The 18,302-nt window shown below is 47.0% G+C and overlaps 1 protein-coding gene across 1 annotated transcript in view; it reads right to left on the bottom strand.

The window, feature by feature from the left end:
• The window catches only part of SLC15A5 (solute carrier family 15 member 5), an 87,119-nt gene that overhangs the window by 62,690 nt on the left and 6,127 nt on the right, over positions 1-18,302 (bottom strand). Inside the window, exons 2-3 of the mRNA XM_069950738.1 lie at positions 5,663-5,885; positions 2,168-2,337 (exon numbers count right to left, since the gene is read on the bottom strand). Of these exons, the coding sequence (XP_069806839.1) occupies positions 2,168-2,337; positions 5,663-5,885 (393 nt within the window). The remainder of the gene's footprint in view (positions 1-2,167; positions 2,338-5,662; positions 5,886-18,302) is intronic.

The following is an 18,302-nucleotide window of genomic DNA, read 5'->3' as shown; positions in this document are numbered from 1 at the left end:
CTATACAATGTAGGAGGCCTCTGGCATGACATGGTGGGGGGTCCTCAGTATATATGGGGGGTCCTAAGGTAATATATGGGGGGGGTCCTCCGATATACTATGTAGGAGGCCTCTGGTATGATATGGGGGTCCTCAGTATATATGGGGGGTCCTCCGCTGTACTATGTAGGAGGCCTCTGGTATGATTTGGGGGGGTCCTTAGGTAATATATGGGGGTCCTTAGGTAATATATGGGGGGGTCCTTAGGTAATATAAGGGGGGGGGGTCCTCCGGTATACTAAGGACCCCCCGTATATTACCTATGGACCCCCCCATATCATACCAGAGGCCTCCTACATACTATACCGGAGGACCCCCCCATATATTACCAAAGGACCCCCATATATACTGAGGACCCCCATATCATACCAGAGGCCTCCTACATAGTACAGCGGAGGACCCCCCATATATTACCTATGTAGGAGGCCTCTGGTATGATATGGGGGGGTCCTTTGGTAATATATGGGGGGGTCCTCCGATATAGTATGTAGGAGGCCTCTGGTATGATATGGGGGGTCCTCAGTATATATGGGGGGTCCTTAGGTAATATCTGTGGGGGTCCTCCGGTATACTATGTAGGAGGCCTCTGGTATGATATGGGGGGGTCCTTTGGTAATATATGGGGGGGGGGGTCCTCCAGTATACTATGTAGGAGGCCTCTGGTATGATATGGGGGGGTCCTTTGGTAATATATGGGGGGTCCTCCGGTGTACTATGTAGGAGGCCTCTGGTATGATATGGGGGGGTCCTTTGGTAATATATGGGGGGTCCTCCAGTATACTATGTAGGAGGCCTCTGGTATTATATGGGGGTCCTCTATATATATTGGGGTCCTCAGTATATATGGGGGGTCCTCCGCTGTACTATGTAGGAGGCCTCTGGTATGATATGGGGGGGTCCTTAGGTAATATATGGGGGTCCTTAGGTAATTTATGGGGGGGTCCTCCGGTATACTATGTAGGAGGCCTCTGGTATGATATGGGGTCCTCAGTATATATGGGGGGTCCTCAGTATATATGGGGGGGTCCTCCGGTATACTATGTAGAAGGCCTCTGGTATTATATGGGGGTCTTTAGGTAATATATGGGGGGGTCCTCCAGTGTACTATGTAGGAGGCCTCTGGTATGATATGGGGGTCCTCAGTATATATGGGGGGTCCTCCGCTGTACTATGTAGGAGGCCTCTGGTATGATATGGGGGGGTCCTTAGGTAATATATGGGGGGGTCCTTAGGTAATATAAGGGGGGGTCCTCCGGTATACTAAGGACCCCCCGTATATTACCTATGGACCCCCCATATCATACCAGAGGCCTCCTACATACTATACCGGAGGACCCCCCCATATATTACCAAAGGACCCCCATATATACTGAGGACCCCCATATCATACCAGAGGCCTCCTACATAGTACAGCGGAGGACCCCCCCCCATATATTACCTATGTAGGAGGCCTCTGGTATGATATGGGGGGTCCTTTGGTAATATATGGGGGGGTCCTCCGATATAGTATGTAGGAGGCCTCTGGTATGATATCTGGGGTCCTCAGTATATATGGGGGGTCCTTAGGTAATATCTGTGGGGGTCCTCCGGTATACTATGTAGGAGGCCTCTGGTATGATATGGGGGGGTCCTTTGGTAATATATGGGGGGTCCTCCAGTATACTATGTAGGAGGCCTCTGGTATGATATGGGGGGTCCTTTGGTAATATATGGGGGGGTCCTCCGGTGTACTATGTAGGAGGCCTCTGGTATGATATGGGGGGTCCTCCGGTGTACTATGTAGGAGGCCTCTGGTATGATATGGGGGGTCCTTTGGTAATATATGGGGGGTCCTCCGGTGTACTATGTAGGAGGCCTCTGGTATGATATGGGGGGGTCCTTTGGTAATATATGGGGGGTCCTCCAGTATACTATGTAGGAGGCCTCTGGTATGATATGGGGGGGTCCTTTGGTAATATATGGGGGGTCCTCCGGTGTACTATGTAGGAGGCCTCTGGTATGATATGGGGGGGTCCTTTGGTAATATATGGGGGGTCCTCCAGTGTACTATGTAGGAGGCCTCTGGTATTATATGGGGGTCCTCAGTATATATGGGGGTCCTATGCTATAATCTAGGGGAGTTTCTTACCTCTCACCGGTTGGTGGATCAGCTCACCGCGAGCCATGTAGATGGTGATCAGCGCCATTACTATAGACATGAAGGGGATCAGGAAGCCGAGGTTCTTGGCCACAGATTGCTGGATGTAGGAGATCCCCACAAACACCACCAGGGAGTTCACATTCACCAGCCAGTAAAACCTGAGGACACAATGATGAGTGATATATGTGTGATACCCCCAGTAATATCCATCAGTATGGGTGATACCCCCAGTAATATCCATCAGTATGGGTGATACCCCCAGTAATATCCATCAGTATGGGTGATACCCACAGTAATATCCATCAGTATGGGTGATACCCACAGTAATATCCATCAGTATGGGTGACACCCCCAGTAATATCCATCAGTATGGGTGATACCCCCAGTAATATCCATCAGTATGGGTGATACCCACAGTAATATCCATCAGTATGGGTGATACCCACAGTAATATCCATCAGTATGGGTGATACCCCAGTAATATCCATCAGTATTGGTGAAACCCCCAGTAATATCCATCAGTATGGGTGATACCCCCGTAATATCCATCAGTATGGGTGATACCCCCGTAATATCCATCAGTATGGGTGATACCCACAGTAATATCCATCAGTATGGGTGATACCCCCAGTAATATCCATCAGTATGGGTGATACCCGCCTAATATCCATCAGTATGGGTGATACCCCCGTAATATCCATCAGTATGGGTGATACCCCAGTAATATCCATCAGTATGGGTGATACCCCCGTAATATCCATCAGTATGGGTGATACCCCCGTAATATCCATCAGTATGGGTGATACCCCAGTAATATCCATCAGTATTGGTGAAACCCCCAGTAATATCCATCAGTATTGGTGAAACCCCTAGTAATATCCATCAGTATGGGTGATACCCCCCTAATATCCATCAGTATGGGTGATACCCCCAGTAATATCCATCAGTATGGGTGATACCCCCCTAATATCTGTCAGTATGGGTGACACCCCAAGTTATATCCATCAGTATGGGTGATACCCCCCTAATATCCATCAGTATTGGTGAAACCCCCAGTAATATCCATCAGTATGGGTGACCCCCCAGTAATATCTGTGCCCCTAGCTGACATACACTGCACATAAAACCACCATACTGTACCCATAGATGACATACACTGTACATAATACCGCCATACTGTACCCATAGCTGATCCCATACACTGTACCTAATACCGCCATACTGTACCCATAGATGACATACACTGTACATAATACCGCCATACTGTACCCATAGCTGATCCCATACACTGCACATAATACCATCATACTGTACCCATAGATGACATACACTGTACATAATACCGCCATACTGTACCCATAGCTGATCCCATACACTGCACATAATACCACCATACTGTACCCATAGCTGATCTCATACACTGCACATAATACCACCATACTGTACCCATAGCTGATCCTATACACTGCACATAATACCGCCATACTGTACCCATAGCTGATACCATACACTGTACATACCGCCATACTGTACCCATAGCTGACATACACTGTACATAATACCACCATACTGTACCCATAGATGATCCCATACACTGTACATAATACCACCATACTGTACCCATAGATGACATACACTGCACATAATACCACCAACCTGTACCCATAGCTGATCCCATACACTGTACCTAATACCACCATACTGTACCCATAGCTGATCCCATACACTGCACATAATACCACCATACTGTACCCATAGCTGATCTCATACACTGTACATAATACCACCATACTGTACCCATAGCTGATCCCATACACTGTACCTAATACCGCCATACTGTACCCATAGCTGATCCTATACACTGCACATAATACCACCATACTGTACCCATAGCTGATCCTATACACTGCACATAATACCGCCATACTGTACCCATAGCTGATACCATACACTGTACATACCGCCATACTGTACCCATAGCTGACATACACTGCACATAATACCGCCATACTGTACCCATAGCTGATCCCATACACTGTACATAATACCGCTATACTGTACCCATAGCTGATCCCATACACTGCACATAATACCACCATACTGTACCCATAGCTGATCCCATACACTGTACATAATACCGCCATACTGTACCCATAGCTGATCCCATACACTGTACATAATACCGCCATACTGTACCCATAGCTGATCCCATACACTGTACATAATACCGCCATACTGTACCCATAGATGACATACACTGCACATAATACCACCAACCTGTACCCATAGCTGATCCCATACACTGCACATAATACCGCCATACTGTACCCATAGCTGATCCCATACACTGTACATAATACCGCCATACTGTACCCATAGCTGATCCCATACACTGCATATAATACCGCCATACTGTATCCATTGCTGATCCCATACACTGTACATAATACCGCCATACTGTACCCATAGCTGATCCTATACACTGCATATAATACCGCCATACTGTACCCATAGCTGATCCTATACACTGCACATAATACCGCCATACTGTACCCATAGCTGATCTCATACACTGTACATAATACCACCATACTGTACCCATAGCTGATCCTATACACTGCACATAATACCTCTATACTGTACCCATAGCTGATCCTATACACTGCACATAATACCGCTATACTGTACCCATAGCTGACATACACTGCACATAATACCACCATACTGTACCCATAGCTGATCCTATACACTGTACATACCGCCATACTGTACCCATAGCTGACATACACTGCACATAATACCGCTATACTGTACCCATAGCTGACATACACTGCACATAATACCACCATACTGTACCCATAGCTGATCCTATACACTGTACATAATACCGCCATACTGTACCCATAGATGACATACACTGTACATAATATCACCAACCTGTACCCATAGCTGATCCCATACACTGTACATAATACCGCCATACTGTACCCATAGCTGATCCTATACACTGTACCTAATACCGCCATACTGTACCCATATCTGATCCTATACACTGTACCTAATACCGCCATACTGTACCCATAGCTGATCCTATACACTGCACATAATACCGCTATACTGTACCCATAGATGACATACACTGCACATACCGCCATACTGTACCCATAGCTGATCCCATACAATGTACATAATACCGCTATACTGTACCCATAGCTGATCCTATACACTGTACCTAATACCGCCATACTGTACCCATATCTGATCCCATACACTGCACATAATACCGCCATACTGTACCCATAGATGACATACACTGTACCTAATACCGCCATACTGTACCCATATCTGATCCTATACACTGTACATAATACCGCCATACTGTACCCATAGATGACATACACTGCACATAATACCACCATACTGTACACAGATCCGTGGCAGCACAGCGGAGGTGGCGCAGCACATGTGATTATGGTCACTGACCAGTTGAAGAATGACATCAGCCGGTTTGGTCTGGAGGTCTGGAGGCCGTAGGCAGTGAGGGGACAGATAACGGCCCGAATCCCTCCTGTCCCGACGGACGTCATTACAAGTGCAGCATAGAACAGCAGCGTCTGCTCCCTCCGGGCCAGCGTGTGCGCTATGTGCTGCATGTCAATGTAGAAATCCTCGAAGGGGAAGGCGACAACCGGCAGCAGGGCAGTACCTGGGGGCAAAAAACAAACAGGTTCAGGGGCCAATGGTCAACTTACCCTGTTACCCCAGCTGCTAATCCTCTTACCCTGTTACCCCAGCTGCTAATCCTCTTACCCTATTACCCCAGCTGCTAATCCTCTTACCTTATTACCCCAGCTGCTGATCCTCTTACCCTGTTACCCCAGCTGCTAATCCTCTTACCTTATTACCCCAGCTGCTGATCCTCTTACCCTATTACCCCAGTTGCTGATCCTCTTACCCTATTACCCCAGCTGCTAATCCTCTTACCCTATTAATGTCAGGCCCCCGGGGAACAAAGAGACACAGGACAAGTGGGCCCTATGGCTAACACCCCCCACACTGTCCCTACCTACTTGCAGTGCAGGTCCTAAATGACCGTCCGCAACTGGGCCTCAGTCCCTGCACTCAAATAAGTGCAAAACACAGAGAAGACACAGTACAGGCAAACAAGGTACAATGACAGTAGACAAGGTAAAGTCACACAGAAGGACAGGACCAAGAAGGCAGCGAGGAACAGGGGACCAAACCAATGGAGTACGAAAGCCAGAGATGCAACAAGGTAAATAGAGAACCAAAAGCCGGAGATAGTAGCAAGATAAACTAAGGACTAAGCAAGGAACACTGAGGACTAAGCAAGGAACACTGAGGACTAAGCAAGGAACACTGAGGACTAAGCAAGGAACACTGAGGACTAAGCAAGGAACACTGAGGACTAAGCAAGGAACACTGAGGACTAAGCGAGGTAAACAAAGCAACACACAGAACCAAAAGACAAAGAATGGCAAGAAACAAGCAAAGGGAAACGGAGAATACACGGGATAGAGACTGCAGGCAAAAAAGGCTGGATCTAGCTGACAGACAAGCTGGACAAAACTATCCAGAGCCCAGAGTGCAGGGAGAGACCGAGCTATAAGGGAACAGAAGTCCCAGACTCCAAGCTGATAGGTAGAGCAGGAGAAACACACAAGAGAATCACAGAAAGCCAGATGATAAGGCCAGCGATACGATTTTACCTACCTGCACCGTACCTATATGACTACACCTATATATATTGCCCTCTGAAGAGACTGGAGATGATCAGAGCGTGATGAGAGCGTGATCAGAGGGTGACAGAGAGATGTTCTGGATGAAGAAGAGGAATGCTGGACGCACGTCACTGAGAACAACTCCTGGAAAGTTATCATTTGTAGACACAATCCCCAAGGACCCAGAGACTCTTATCTATAAACAATTTATGGAAAACAAATACATTGTGCTCTTGGATTCATGAGAAAGTATCATTGCAGAGAATGTATTGTTCTAACCTTTTTGAATAATAATAATGAATACTAATATAGATGCCATTGCGCATGACTGAATATCTAAATCACTAGCACCGCCTCATCTATGTCTTATTAGCATTTGTTACCACCCTATATTTTATCTGTCTATAAAATGTGATGACCATAATAAAACTTGGGCCATTTTCTCCAGGCTTATAATCATGATACATTGTCTTATCTGTGTCCATGACGTATAAGTAACGAGTGGGAACACTGCAGGTTACAGCTCTAGATATAATTTAAAAACCATCCTTTACCTGGGTTTTTGGCTTCTCTCCATAGAGAGAGGTCAACATATAAATTTAACCTTAACATTTGGCGCCCGAACAGGGACTCAGCCTCTTGCAACCAGAACGCAGACAGACGGGATGTGGTGATTTATCCGTCATCGGACGCGCAGATATAACTGGCCAGGTAAGAAAGACTTTCCCTTTCTTACGTACTATCTGTGCCTCAGGGGAACGGATCTAATGAGATTCCCGTCACCTGTGTTCTCTATATGTTTGTAAAGCTGAGTCTAATTGTTAGACAAAGAACTCTGTAACCCAGGATAGGACAAGGTTAAAGTGCTGCATTGCCGTCGCAAACTGTTGTGTGATTGAGATAAGCTGTTGCTGTATTTATGCTGAATTAAGGAAAGGGATTGCCGAACATGATCACTTCTGCGTCCTTACGGGGAGGCTGTGATTAATTCTTAACCCTTGTAATACAGCATGGCATCGAGAACAGCTGCGAGGTCACAGACAGTAGGCATATAACTTTTGGAGTGAACGGGTTCCTGATAAGTGATATCTGTCTCGAGCAGCGGGAACAATACTTGTATTGATCCCATTATTTGTGCTTGTACTGTGGTAGAGAGCAGGTCAGAAGATCTGTGACTTACCCCCTTGCCCCCTAGGAGGAATTAGCAACGAGGGACAGTAGGTTGCTGTAGTGCGTCGCCATAGTGTGTCACTGTGACGGCTGGGCCTATAGTAGCTGTGCTTGTTAAAACCTAAGGTTTAGGTTTCGTTCCCCAATACGCTACCTAGGGATTAGCTGAGCAAGGATGAGACAGTTATTCTCTAAAAGAAGGGATCCCCAGTCTCCACAAGAAGTTTATGTGAAGCTGATGTGAAGCTAAGGAAGATATAGTTAGCGATGGGCATGAGAAGATGCAGTGCAAGATCTAGAACAGATCTTTAGGAGGTTTGATATGAAGGCAGGTACATGCCTTAGCCCCACCAGCCTCTGGCTCTCTGACCAACACCTGGGAAACCCCTTACACTCCTGTGCACACTTATTTTTGCCTTGTGGGTAGGTAACCAGACCTACATGTAACATGCAGGGCAAATGGGTCCTTGGAATTTCCAGGAACCTTAGGGGTCAATCTAAGTACTATCCCTAAGGGGGAATCGAGGATTAGAGTTCTAAGAGAGGAGGGTGTGGAGTAGATAGATGAGAGCCAGAGGGTGTGGAGTAGATAGATGAGAGCCAGAGGGTCAGACAGAAGGAAAAACATTCAGGATAATGGGTGGGAAGCACAGGTCCAGCTGGGTGGACATGTGCCGGTTACCAACAATATCTAGATAAGACAGAATATTGTAGTGTGTGTGGCCGACCCAAGCCACATCATTATGTTACATCATTGTACCCAGTTTATATCTGTATACAAACCCCAGATCCTGCAAAAAGCCAACCTATCTCCAATGGTGGCGTATAGATACTATGTTCTGCAGGAGCCAACCTACCTCCAATGGTGGCGTATAGACCCTTTGTTCTGCAGGAACCAACCTACCCCCAATGGTGGCGTATAGACCCTATGTTCTGCAGGAGCCAACCTACCTCCAATGGTGGCGTATAGACCCTATGTTCTGCAGGAGCCAACCTACCTCCAATGGTGGCGTATAGACCCTTTGTTCTGCAGGAACCAACCTACCCCCAATGGTGGCGTATAGACCCTTTGTTCTGCAGGAACCAACCTACCTCCAATGGTGGCGTATAGACCCTATGTTCTGCAGGAGCCAACCTACCTCCAATGGTGGCGTATAGACCCTTTGTTCTGCAGGAACCAACCTACCCCCAATGGTGGCGTATAGACCCCAGATCCTGCTGGAGCCAACCTACGTCCAATGGTGGCGTATAGACCCTCTGTTCTGCAGGAATCTTCCCCTTGGTCGGCTGTTGAAGTAGTTACTTTGATTTAAAGTGCCCCTTACCTGATAGTAAGACCAATGCCTTTGTGGAGGTGGGCAGCCTAACCTCAAATAGTGTACAGTGCCATATAAGTGTCTGAGTACAAAGCCACGTACTCAGACGAGGAGAACAGTCCAGCTCATTGCTAGATACAGTACTGAGAGAGCTGAAGAGGTTAATTAATGCTGCATAGTGAAGCAGCATACAAAGTACATAATGTGTGTTATTAGTTATGTTTTGTACAAGGCCATCAACCAGCTCTGAGGGCTGCAGATCACATGCAAGCAGCATTAGAAAAAAAAAAAAGAATCAGAGCTGTTGTGTAATGTAATGTACGCTCCTACATTATACTGTATTTCAGCCAGTCTTACTAAGCTGGTGTTCCCCTTTAGAAGTATGTTACGTGTTAAAAAAATGTTGATCATTTTCTGTTGTCCCGACCGTGGAACATTTGCTTATTTGTGTACGCCACTTTTCTGTAATCAGCCCTCAAAGATGGCGACTGAAAGCCAACCACTCCCCATATCATCCACGTCTCCATTATAATTGTGACGTCTCAAAACCATGCCCTAAGCCAACACCCTTATATCCGGTTATCTAGTCCGGTGGCCATTTTAACTCCTGGCATTTCTGTCCTCCGCCCATACTGCTTAGTGTCACTGAGGGGGCGGGCACAGGACTCTCCGATAGAGTCTGACAACTGTTTTGCACATTTATTAATGAATATTATTACCTGATGGTGAAGAAAGTTAGACAAAGGTTTGTTGGAGGGAAAAGCAATGAGACTGTTTGAAGGAGCCGGGTCTAGTAGACCTGTTAGTGTATAAGATTGTTATACGGAAGTGTCAGTAGGAGGAGTCAGAGAGAAAAAGTACGTTTTATTAGGAATGTCAAGAGAAAAGTGATAATTGGTAAAGATCAAACGCAGAATTTTGTGCACTTATTAAGAACCCAATGGTATAAGGAGCCTGTAGTAACTTATTACTGTAACTTACACATTTGTATTTAAAAAGTATGTTGTAGGTATATATATGTATCCCAATATATATTGTAAGCAGATTTTCTTTAAGTGTGTGTCCCCAACGTATGATATTTCAAAGAAGAAGTAGTTTACTATAGTAAAATATATATACTTCTAAGGAGTAGTAACTTACTACTGTAATATATATTTCTATGTAACTTTATTTAACAAGTCTTTATATATATGTGTATATATGTGTACACATCTATCCTAATAAGTTCTACGCAAATTGTTTTTTTTCCTACTAAGTTATAAGTATGTGTGCCACTGTCCAAGGTTACAGTCTGGTGCATAAGAGCACAGCGCTGATATCTTCTGTAACTTCAAGGATGTTAGAAAAAAAATAAAATAAAAACTTCCAAGAAGTTTTAACTCTTGTATCTATGATTTTACTGCTCACTGCTCAAGGTTAGAAGTGAGGTACAGAGCGTTCTGCTTACTGATAAGAGCAGCGTATTGAAGGAATATTCATTTCAGTGGATTTATTTAATTTTTTTTATCAAAAGAAGGTTAATATGGGACGAGTGTACAATGTTTAATTATTTTTTTAATGTTTTTATTTTTAGGAGTAACAGTTTTGTGATGATTATAGCAGACTTAGCTCATGAATATATATGTACTTTTATCCCTAGTAAAAACCAAACCCATGTCCATGGCTCCAGTCTGCACTCCTTATGCCCCCCCAATATATATATATCTTGTGCTAAGTGCATTGAATCCAGCATCTCTGTTGCCTATTGATGTAGATTCAAATGGGGGAGGGGATAGAGGTGAATGGAAATGGGAGCAGCCCATTTTGATGGAGTAGCCAATTTTGATGTTTTAAATTTTTTTAAACACCGTACAAATTTTTTATTTTTGAATAAGGATGTTTTTGTTACTTATTGTGTTTGATATTTTAAATTGTGAAAGATGAAAATGTAATTGAAAGCCCAAATATTAATGAAAGTTTAAAAGTTTTCATTGTAGATTATCTCAGACTTTTCAAAGATGGATGACACAAGACGCAAGGATATATGGTGACCGCCATGCAGCGTGACGTTCCACTGCAGAAACCGCTCCTGCCATAAGCTGGAGGTGAGGACAATCACTGAGACATGTAAGATGGTTGAAGGTAACTGTGCAGAGGTCTATATGAAGCCCACGATTATGGGTTACTTGGCAAATTAGAGATTTGTTTGGTCCCTGGGCTTACCAAAAAGCTGCCATAGAGCGGCTGACGCAACGTTCACGCAGACAAACCCTGATGCCAAAAAGGGTGATGGATGATGGATAAAGCTGGTGATGCAGTGGTTTCTGTGCTCTTCCCAAGGTAACCGCGTACAAAGCGTACAAGGGAATGGGGAGATGTTTCCAGTCTCTTCCTGAGGTAACCGTACATAGTATACAGGTGGAGGGGGAGATGTGTCCAGTCTCTTCCTGAGGTAACCGTACATAGTATACAGGTGGATGGGGAGATGTTTCTGGTCTCTTCCTGAGGTAACCGTACATAGTGTACAGGTGGAGGGGGAGATGTTTCCGGTCTCTTCCTGAGGTAACCGTACAGTATACAGGTGGATGGGGAGATGTTTCCGGTCTCTTCCTGAGGTAACCGTACATAGTATACAGGTGGATGGGGAGATGTTTCCGGTCTCTTCCTGAGGTAACCGTACATAGTGTACAGGTGGATGGGGAGATGTTTCCGGTCTCTTCCTGAGGTAACCGTACATAGTATACAGGTGGAGGGGAGATGTTTCCGGTCTCTTCCTGAGGTAACCGTACATAGTATACAGGGGGATAGGGAGATGTTTCCGGTCTCTTCCTGAGGTAACCGTACATAGTATACAGGTGGATGGGGAGATGTTTCCGGTCTCTTCCTGAGGTAACCGTACATAGTGTACAGGTGGAGGGGGAGATGTTTCCGGTCTCTTCCTGAGGTAACCGTACATAGTATACAGGTGGAGGGGGAGATGTTTCCGGTCTCTTCTTGAGGTAACCGTACATAGTATACAGGTGGATGGGGAGATGTTTCCGGTCTCTTCCTGAGGTAACCGTATATAGTATACAGGTGGATGGGGAGATGTTTCCGGTCTCTTCCTGAGGTAACCGTACATAGTATACAGGTGGATGGGGAGATGTTTCCGGTCCCTTCCTGAGGTAACCGTACATAGTATACAGGTGGATGGGGAGATGTTTCCGGTCTCTTACTGAGGTAACCGTACATAGTGTACAGGTGGATGGGGAGATGTTTCCGGTCTCTTCCTGAGGTAACTGTACATAGTGTACAGGTGGATGGGGAGATGTTTCCGGTCTCTTCCTGAGGTAACCGTACATAGTGTACAGGTGGATGGGGAGATGTTTCCAGTCTCTTCCTGAGGTAACCGTACATAGTATACAGGGGGATGGGGAGATGTTTCCGGTCTCTTCCTGAGGTAACCGTACATAGTGTACAGGTGGAGGGGGAGATGTTTCCGGTCTCTTCCTGAGGTAACCGTACATAGTATACAGGTGGATGGGGAGATGTTTCCGGTCTCTTCCTGAGGTAACCGTACATAGTGTACAGGTGGATGGGGAGATGTTTCCGGTCTCTTCCTGAGGTAACCGTACATAGTATACAGGTGGGGGGGGGGAGATGTTTCCGGTCTCTTCATGAGGTAACCGTACATAGTGTACAGGTGGATGGGGAGATGTTTCCGGTCTCTTCCTGAGGTAACCGTACATAGTGTACAGGTGGAGGGGGAGATGTTTCCGGTCTCTTCCTGAGGTAACCGTACATAGTGTACAGGTGGATGGGGAGATGTTTCCGGTCTCTTCCTGAGGTAACCGTACATAGTATACAGGGGGATGGGGAGATGTTTCCGGTCTCTTCCTGAGGTAACAGTACATAGTGTACAGGTGGATGGGGAGATGTTTCCGGTCTCTTCCTGAGGTAACCGTACATAGTATACAGGTGGATGGGGAGATGTTTCCGGTCTCTTCCTGAGGTAACTGTACATAGTATACAGGTGGATGGGGAGATGTTTCCGGTCTCTTCCTGAGGTAACCGTACATAGTGTACAGGGGGATGGGGAGATGTTTCCGGTCTCTTCCTGAGGTAACCGTACATAGTATACAGGTGGATGGGGAGATGTTTCCGGTCTCTTCCTGAGGTAACCGTACATAGTATACAGGTGGATGGGGAGATGTTTCCGGTCTCTTCCTGAGGTAACCGTACATAGTATACAGGTGGATGGGGAGATGTTTCCGGTCTCTTCCTGAGGTAACCGTACATAGTATACAGGGGGATGGGGAGATGTTTCCGGTCTCTTCCTGAGGTAACCGTACATAGTGTACAGGTGGAGGGGGAGATGTTTCCGGTCTCTTCCTGAGGTAACCGTACATAGTATACAGGTGGAGGGGGAGATGTTTCCGGTCTCTTCCTGAGGTAAGCGTACATAGTGTACAGGTGGAGGGGGAGATGTTTCCGGTCTCTTCCTGAGGTAAGCGTACATAGTGTACAGGTGGATGGGGAGATGTTTCCGGTCTCTTCCTGAGGTAACCGTACATAGTGTACAGGTGGAGGGGGGAGATGTTTCCGGTCTCTTCCTGAGGTAACCGTACATAGTGTACAGGTGGATGGGGAGATGTTTCCGGTCTCTCCCTGAGGTAAGCGTACATAGTGTACAGGTGGATGAGGAGATGTTTCCGGTCTCTCCCTGAGGTAACCGTACATAGTATACAGGTGGATGGGGAGATGTTTCCGGTCTCTTCCTGAGGTAACCGTACATAGTGTACAGGTGGATGGGGAGATGTTTCCGGTCTCTTCCTGAGGTAACCGTACATAGTGTACAGGTGGATGGGGAGATGTTTCCGGTCTCTTCCTGAGGTAACCGTACATAGTATACAGGTGGAGGGGGAGATGTTTCCGGTCTCTTCCTGAGGTAACCGTACATAGTGTACAGGTGGATGAGGAGATGTTTCCGGTCTCTCCCTGAGGTAACCGTACATAGTATACAGGTGGATGGGGAGATGTTTCCGGTCTCTTCCTGAGGTAACCGTACATAGTGTACAGGTGGATGGGGAGATGTTTCCGGTCTCTTCCTGAGGTAACCGTACATAGTATACAGGTGGAGGGGGAGATGTTTCCGGTCTCTTCCTGAGGTAACCGTACATAGTATACAGGTGGAGGGGGAGATGTTTCCGGTCTCTTCCTGAGGTAACCGTACATAGTATACAGGGGGATGGGGAGATGTTTCCGGTCTCTTCCTGAGGTAACCGTACATAGTGTACAGGTGGATGGGGAGATGTTTCCGGTCTCTTCCTGAGGTAACCGTACATAGTGTACAGGTGGATGGGGAGATGTTTCCGGTCTCTTCCTGAGGTAACCGTACATAGTATACAGGTGGATGGGGAGATGTTTCCGGTCTCTTACTGAGGTAACCGTACATAGTGTACAGGTGGATGGGGAGATGTTTCCGGTCTCTTCCTGAGGTAACTGTACATAGTGTACAGGTGGATGGGGAGATGTTTCCGGTCTCTTCCTGAGGTAACCGTACATAGTGTACAGGTGGATGGGGAGATGTTTCCAGTCTCTTCCTGAGGTAACCGTACATAGTATACAGGTGGATGGGGAGATGTTTCCGGTGTCTTCCTGAGGTAACCGTACATAGTGTACAGGTGGATGGGGAGAGGTTTCCGGTCTCTTCCTGAGGTAACCGTACATAGTATACAGGGGGATGGGGAGATGTTTCCGGTCTCTTCCTGAGGTAACCGTACATAGTGTACAGGTGGAGGGGGAGATGTTTCCGGTCTCTTCCTGAGGTAACCGTACATAGTATACAGGTGGATGGGGAGATGTTTCCGGTCTCTTCCTGAGGTAACCGTACATAGTATACAGGTGGATGGGGAGATGTTTCCGGTCTCTTCCTGAGGTAAGCGTACATAGTGTACAGGTGGATGGGGAGATGTTTCCGGTCTCTTCCTGAGGTAACCGTACATAGTATACAGGTGGATGGGGAGATGTTTCCGGTCTCTTCCTGAGGTAACCGTACATAGTATACAGGTGGATGGGGAGATGTTTCCGGTCTCTTCCTGAGGTAACCGTACATAGTATACAGGTGGATGGGGAGATGTTTCCGGTCTCTTCCTGAGGTAACCGTACATAGTATACAGGGGAATGGGGAGATGTTTCCGGTCTCTTCCTGAGGTAACCGTACATAGTATACAGGTGGATGGGGAGATGTTTCCGGTCTCTTCCTGAGGTAACCGTACATAGTGTACAGGTGGATGGGGAGATGTTTCCGGTCTCTTCCTGAGGTAACCGTACATAGTGTACAGGTGGATGGGGAGATGTTTCCAGTCTCTTCCTGAGGTAACCGTACATAGTATACAGGTGGATGGGGAGATGTTTCCGGTCTCTTCCTGAGGTAACCGTACATAGTGTACAGGTGGATGGGGAGATGTTTCCGGTCTCTTCCTGAGGTAACCGTACATAGTATACAGGGGGATGGGGAGATGTTTCCGGTCTCTTCCTGAGGTAACCGTACATAGTATACAGGTGGAGGGGGAGATGTTTCCGGTCTCTTCCTGAGGTAACCGTACATAGTGTACAGGTGGATGAGGAGATGTTTCCGGTCTCCTCCTGAGGTAACCGTACATAGTATACAGGTGGATGGGGAGATGTTTCCGGTCTCTTCCTGAGGTAACCGTACATAGTATACAGGTGGATGGGGAGATGTTTCCGGTCTCTTCCTGAGGTAACCGTACATAGTGTACAGGGGGATAGGGAGAGGTTTCCGGTCTCTTCCTGAGGTAACCGTACATAGTATACAGGTGGATGGGGAGATGTTTCCGGTCTCTTCCTGAGGTAACCGTACATAGTATACAGGTGGAGGGGAGATGTTTCCGGTCTCTTCCTGAGGTAACCGTACATAGTATACAGGTGGATGGGGAGATGTTTCCGGTCTCTTCCTGAGGTAACCGTACATAGTGTACAGGTGGAGGGGGAGATGTTTCCGGTCTCTTCCTGAGGTAACCGTACATAGTATACAGGTGGAGGGGGAGATGTTTCCGGTCTCTTCCTGAGGTAACCGTACATAGTATACAGGTGGATGGGGAGATGTTTCCGGTCTCTTCCTGAGGTAACCGTACATAGTATACAGGTGGATGGGGAGATGTTTCCGGTCTCTTCCTGAGGTAACCGTACATAGTATACAGGTGGATGGGGAGATGTTTCCGGTCCCTTCCTGAGGTAACCGTACATAGTGTACAGGTGGAGGGGGAGATGTTTCCGGTCTCTTCCTGAGGTAACCGTACATAGTGTACAGGTGGATGGGGAGATGTTTCCGGTCTCTTCCTGAGGTAACTGTACATAGTGTACAGGTGGATGGGGAGATGTTTCCGGTCTCTTCCTGAGGTAACCGTACATAGTGTACAGGTGGATGGGGAGATGTTTCCAGTCTCTTCCTGAGGTAACCGTACATAGTATACAGGGGGATGGGGAGATGTTTCCGGTCTCTTCCTGAGGTAACCGTACATAGTGTACAGGTGGAGGGGGAGATGTTTCCGGTCTCTTCCTGAGGTAACCGTACATAGTATACAGGTGGATGGGGAGATGTTTCCGGTCTCTTCCTGAGGTAACCGTACATAGTGTACAGGTGGATGGGGAGATGTTTCCGGTCTCTTCCTGAGGTAACCGTACATAGTATACAGGTGGGGGGGGGGGGGAGATGTTTCCGGTCTCTTCCTGAGGTAACCGTACATAGTGTACAGGTGGATGGGGAGATGTTTCCGGTCTCTTCCTGAGGTAACCGTACATAGTGTACAGGTGGAGGGGGAGATGTTTCCGGTCTCTTCCTGAGGTAACCGTACATAGTGTACAGGTGGATGGGGAGATGTTTCCGGTCTCTTCCTGAGGTAATCGTACATAGTATACAGGTGGATATGAGATGTTTCCGGTCTCTTCCTGAGGTAACCGTACATAGTGTACAGGTGGATGGGGAGATGTTTCCGGTCTCTTCCTGAGGTAACCGTACATAGTGTACAGGTGGATGGGGAGATGTTTCCGGTCTCTTCCTGAGGTAACCGTACATAGTATACAGGTGGATGGGGAGATGTTTCCGGTCTCTTCCTGAGGTAAGCGTACATAGTGTACAGGTGGATGGGGAGATGTTTCCGGTCTCTTCCTGAGGTAACTGTACATAGTGTACAGGTGGATGGGGAGATGTTTCCGGTCTCTTCCTGAGGTAACCGTACATAGTATACAGGTGGATGGGGAGATGTTTCCGCTCTCTTCCTGAGGTAACCGTACATAGTATACAGGTGGAGGGGGAGATGTTTCCGGTCTCTTCCTGAGGTAACCGTACATAGTATACAGGGGGATGGGGAGATGTTTCCGGTCTCTTCCTGAGGTAACAGTACATAGTGTACAGGTGGATGGGGAGATGTTTCCGGTCTCTTCCTTCCTGAGGTAACCGTACATAGTATACTGGGGGATGGGGAGATGTTTCCGGTCTCTTCCTGAGGTAACCGTACATAGTATATAGGTGGATGGGGAGATGTTTCCGGTGTCTTCCTGAGGTAACCGTACATAGTATACAGGGGGATGGGGAGATGTTTCCGGTCTCTTCCTGAGGTAACCGTACATAGTGTACAGGTGGATGGGGAGATGTTTCCGGTCTCTTCCTGAGGTAACCGTACATAGTATACAGGTGGATGGGGAGATGTTTCCGGTCTCTTCCTGAGGTAACTGTACATAGTATACAGGTGGATGGGGAGATGTTTCCGGTCTCTTCCTGAGGTAACCGTACATAGTATACAGGTGGATGAGGAGATGTTTCCGGTCTCTTCCTGAGGTAACCGTACATAGTGTACAGGTGGATGGGGAGATGTTTCCGGTCTCTTCCTGAGGTAACCGTACATAGTATACAGG

Source organism: Dendropsophus ebraccatus, chromosome 1 (assembly GCF_027789765.1).
Source record: "Dendropsophus ebraccatus isolate aDenEbr1 chromosome 1, aDenEbr1.pat, whole genome shotgun sequence".
NCBI classification, from domain to species: Eukaryota; Metazoa; Chordata; class Amphibia; order Anura; family Hylidae; genus Dendropsophus; species Dendropsophus ebraccatus.
The sequence above is the reverse complement of the archived record's forward strand: the minus strand, read 5'-3'. Positions and strand labels throughout refer to the sequence as shown.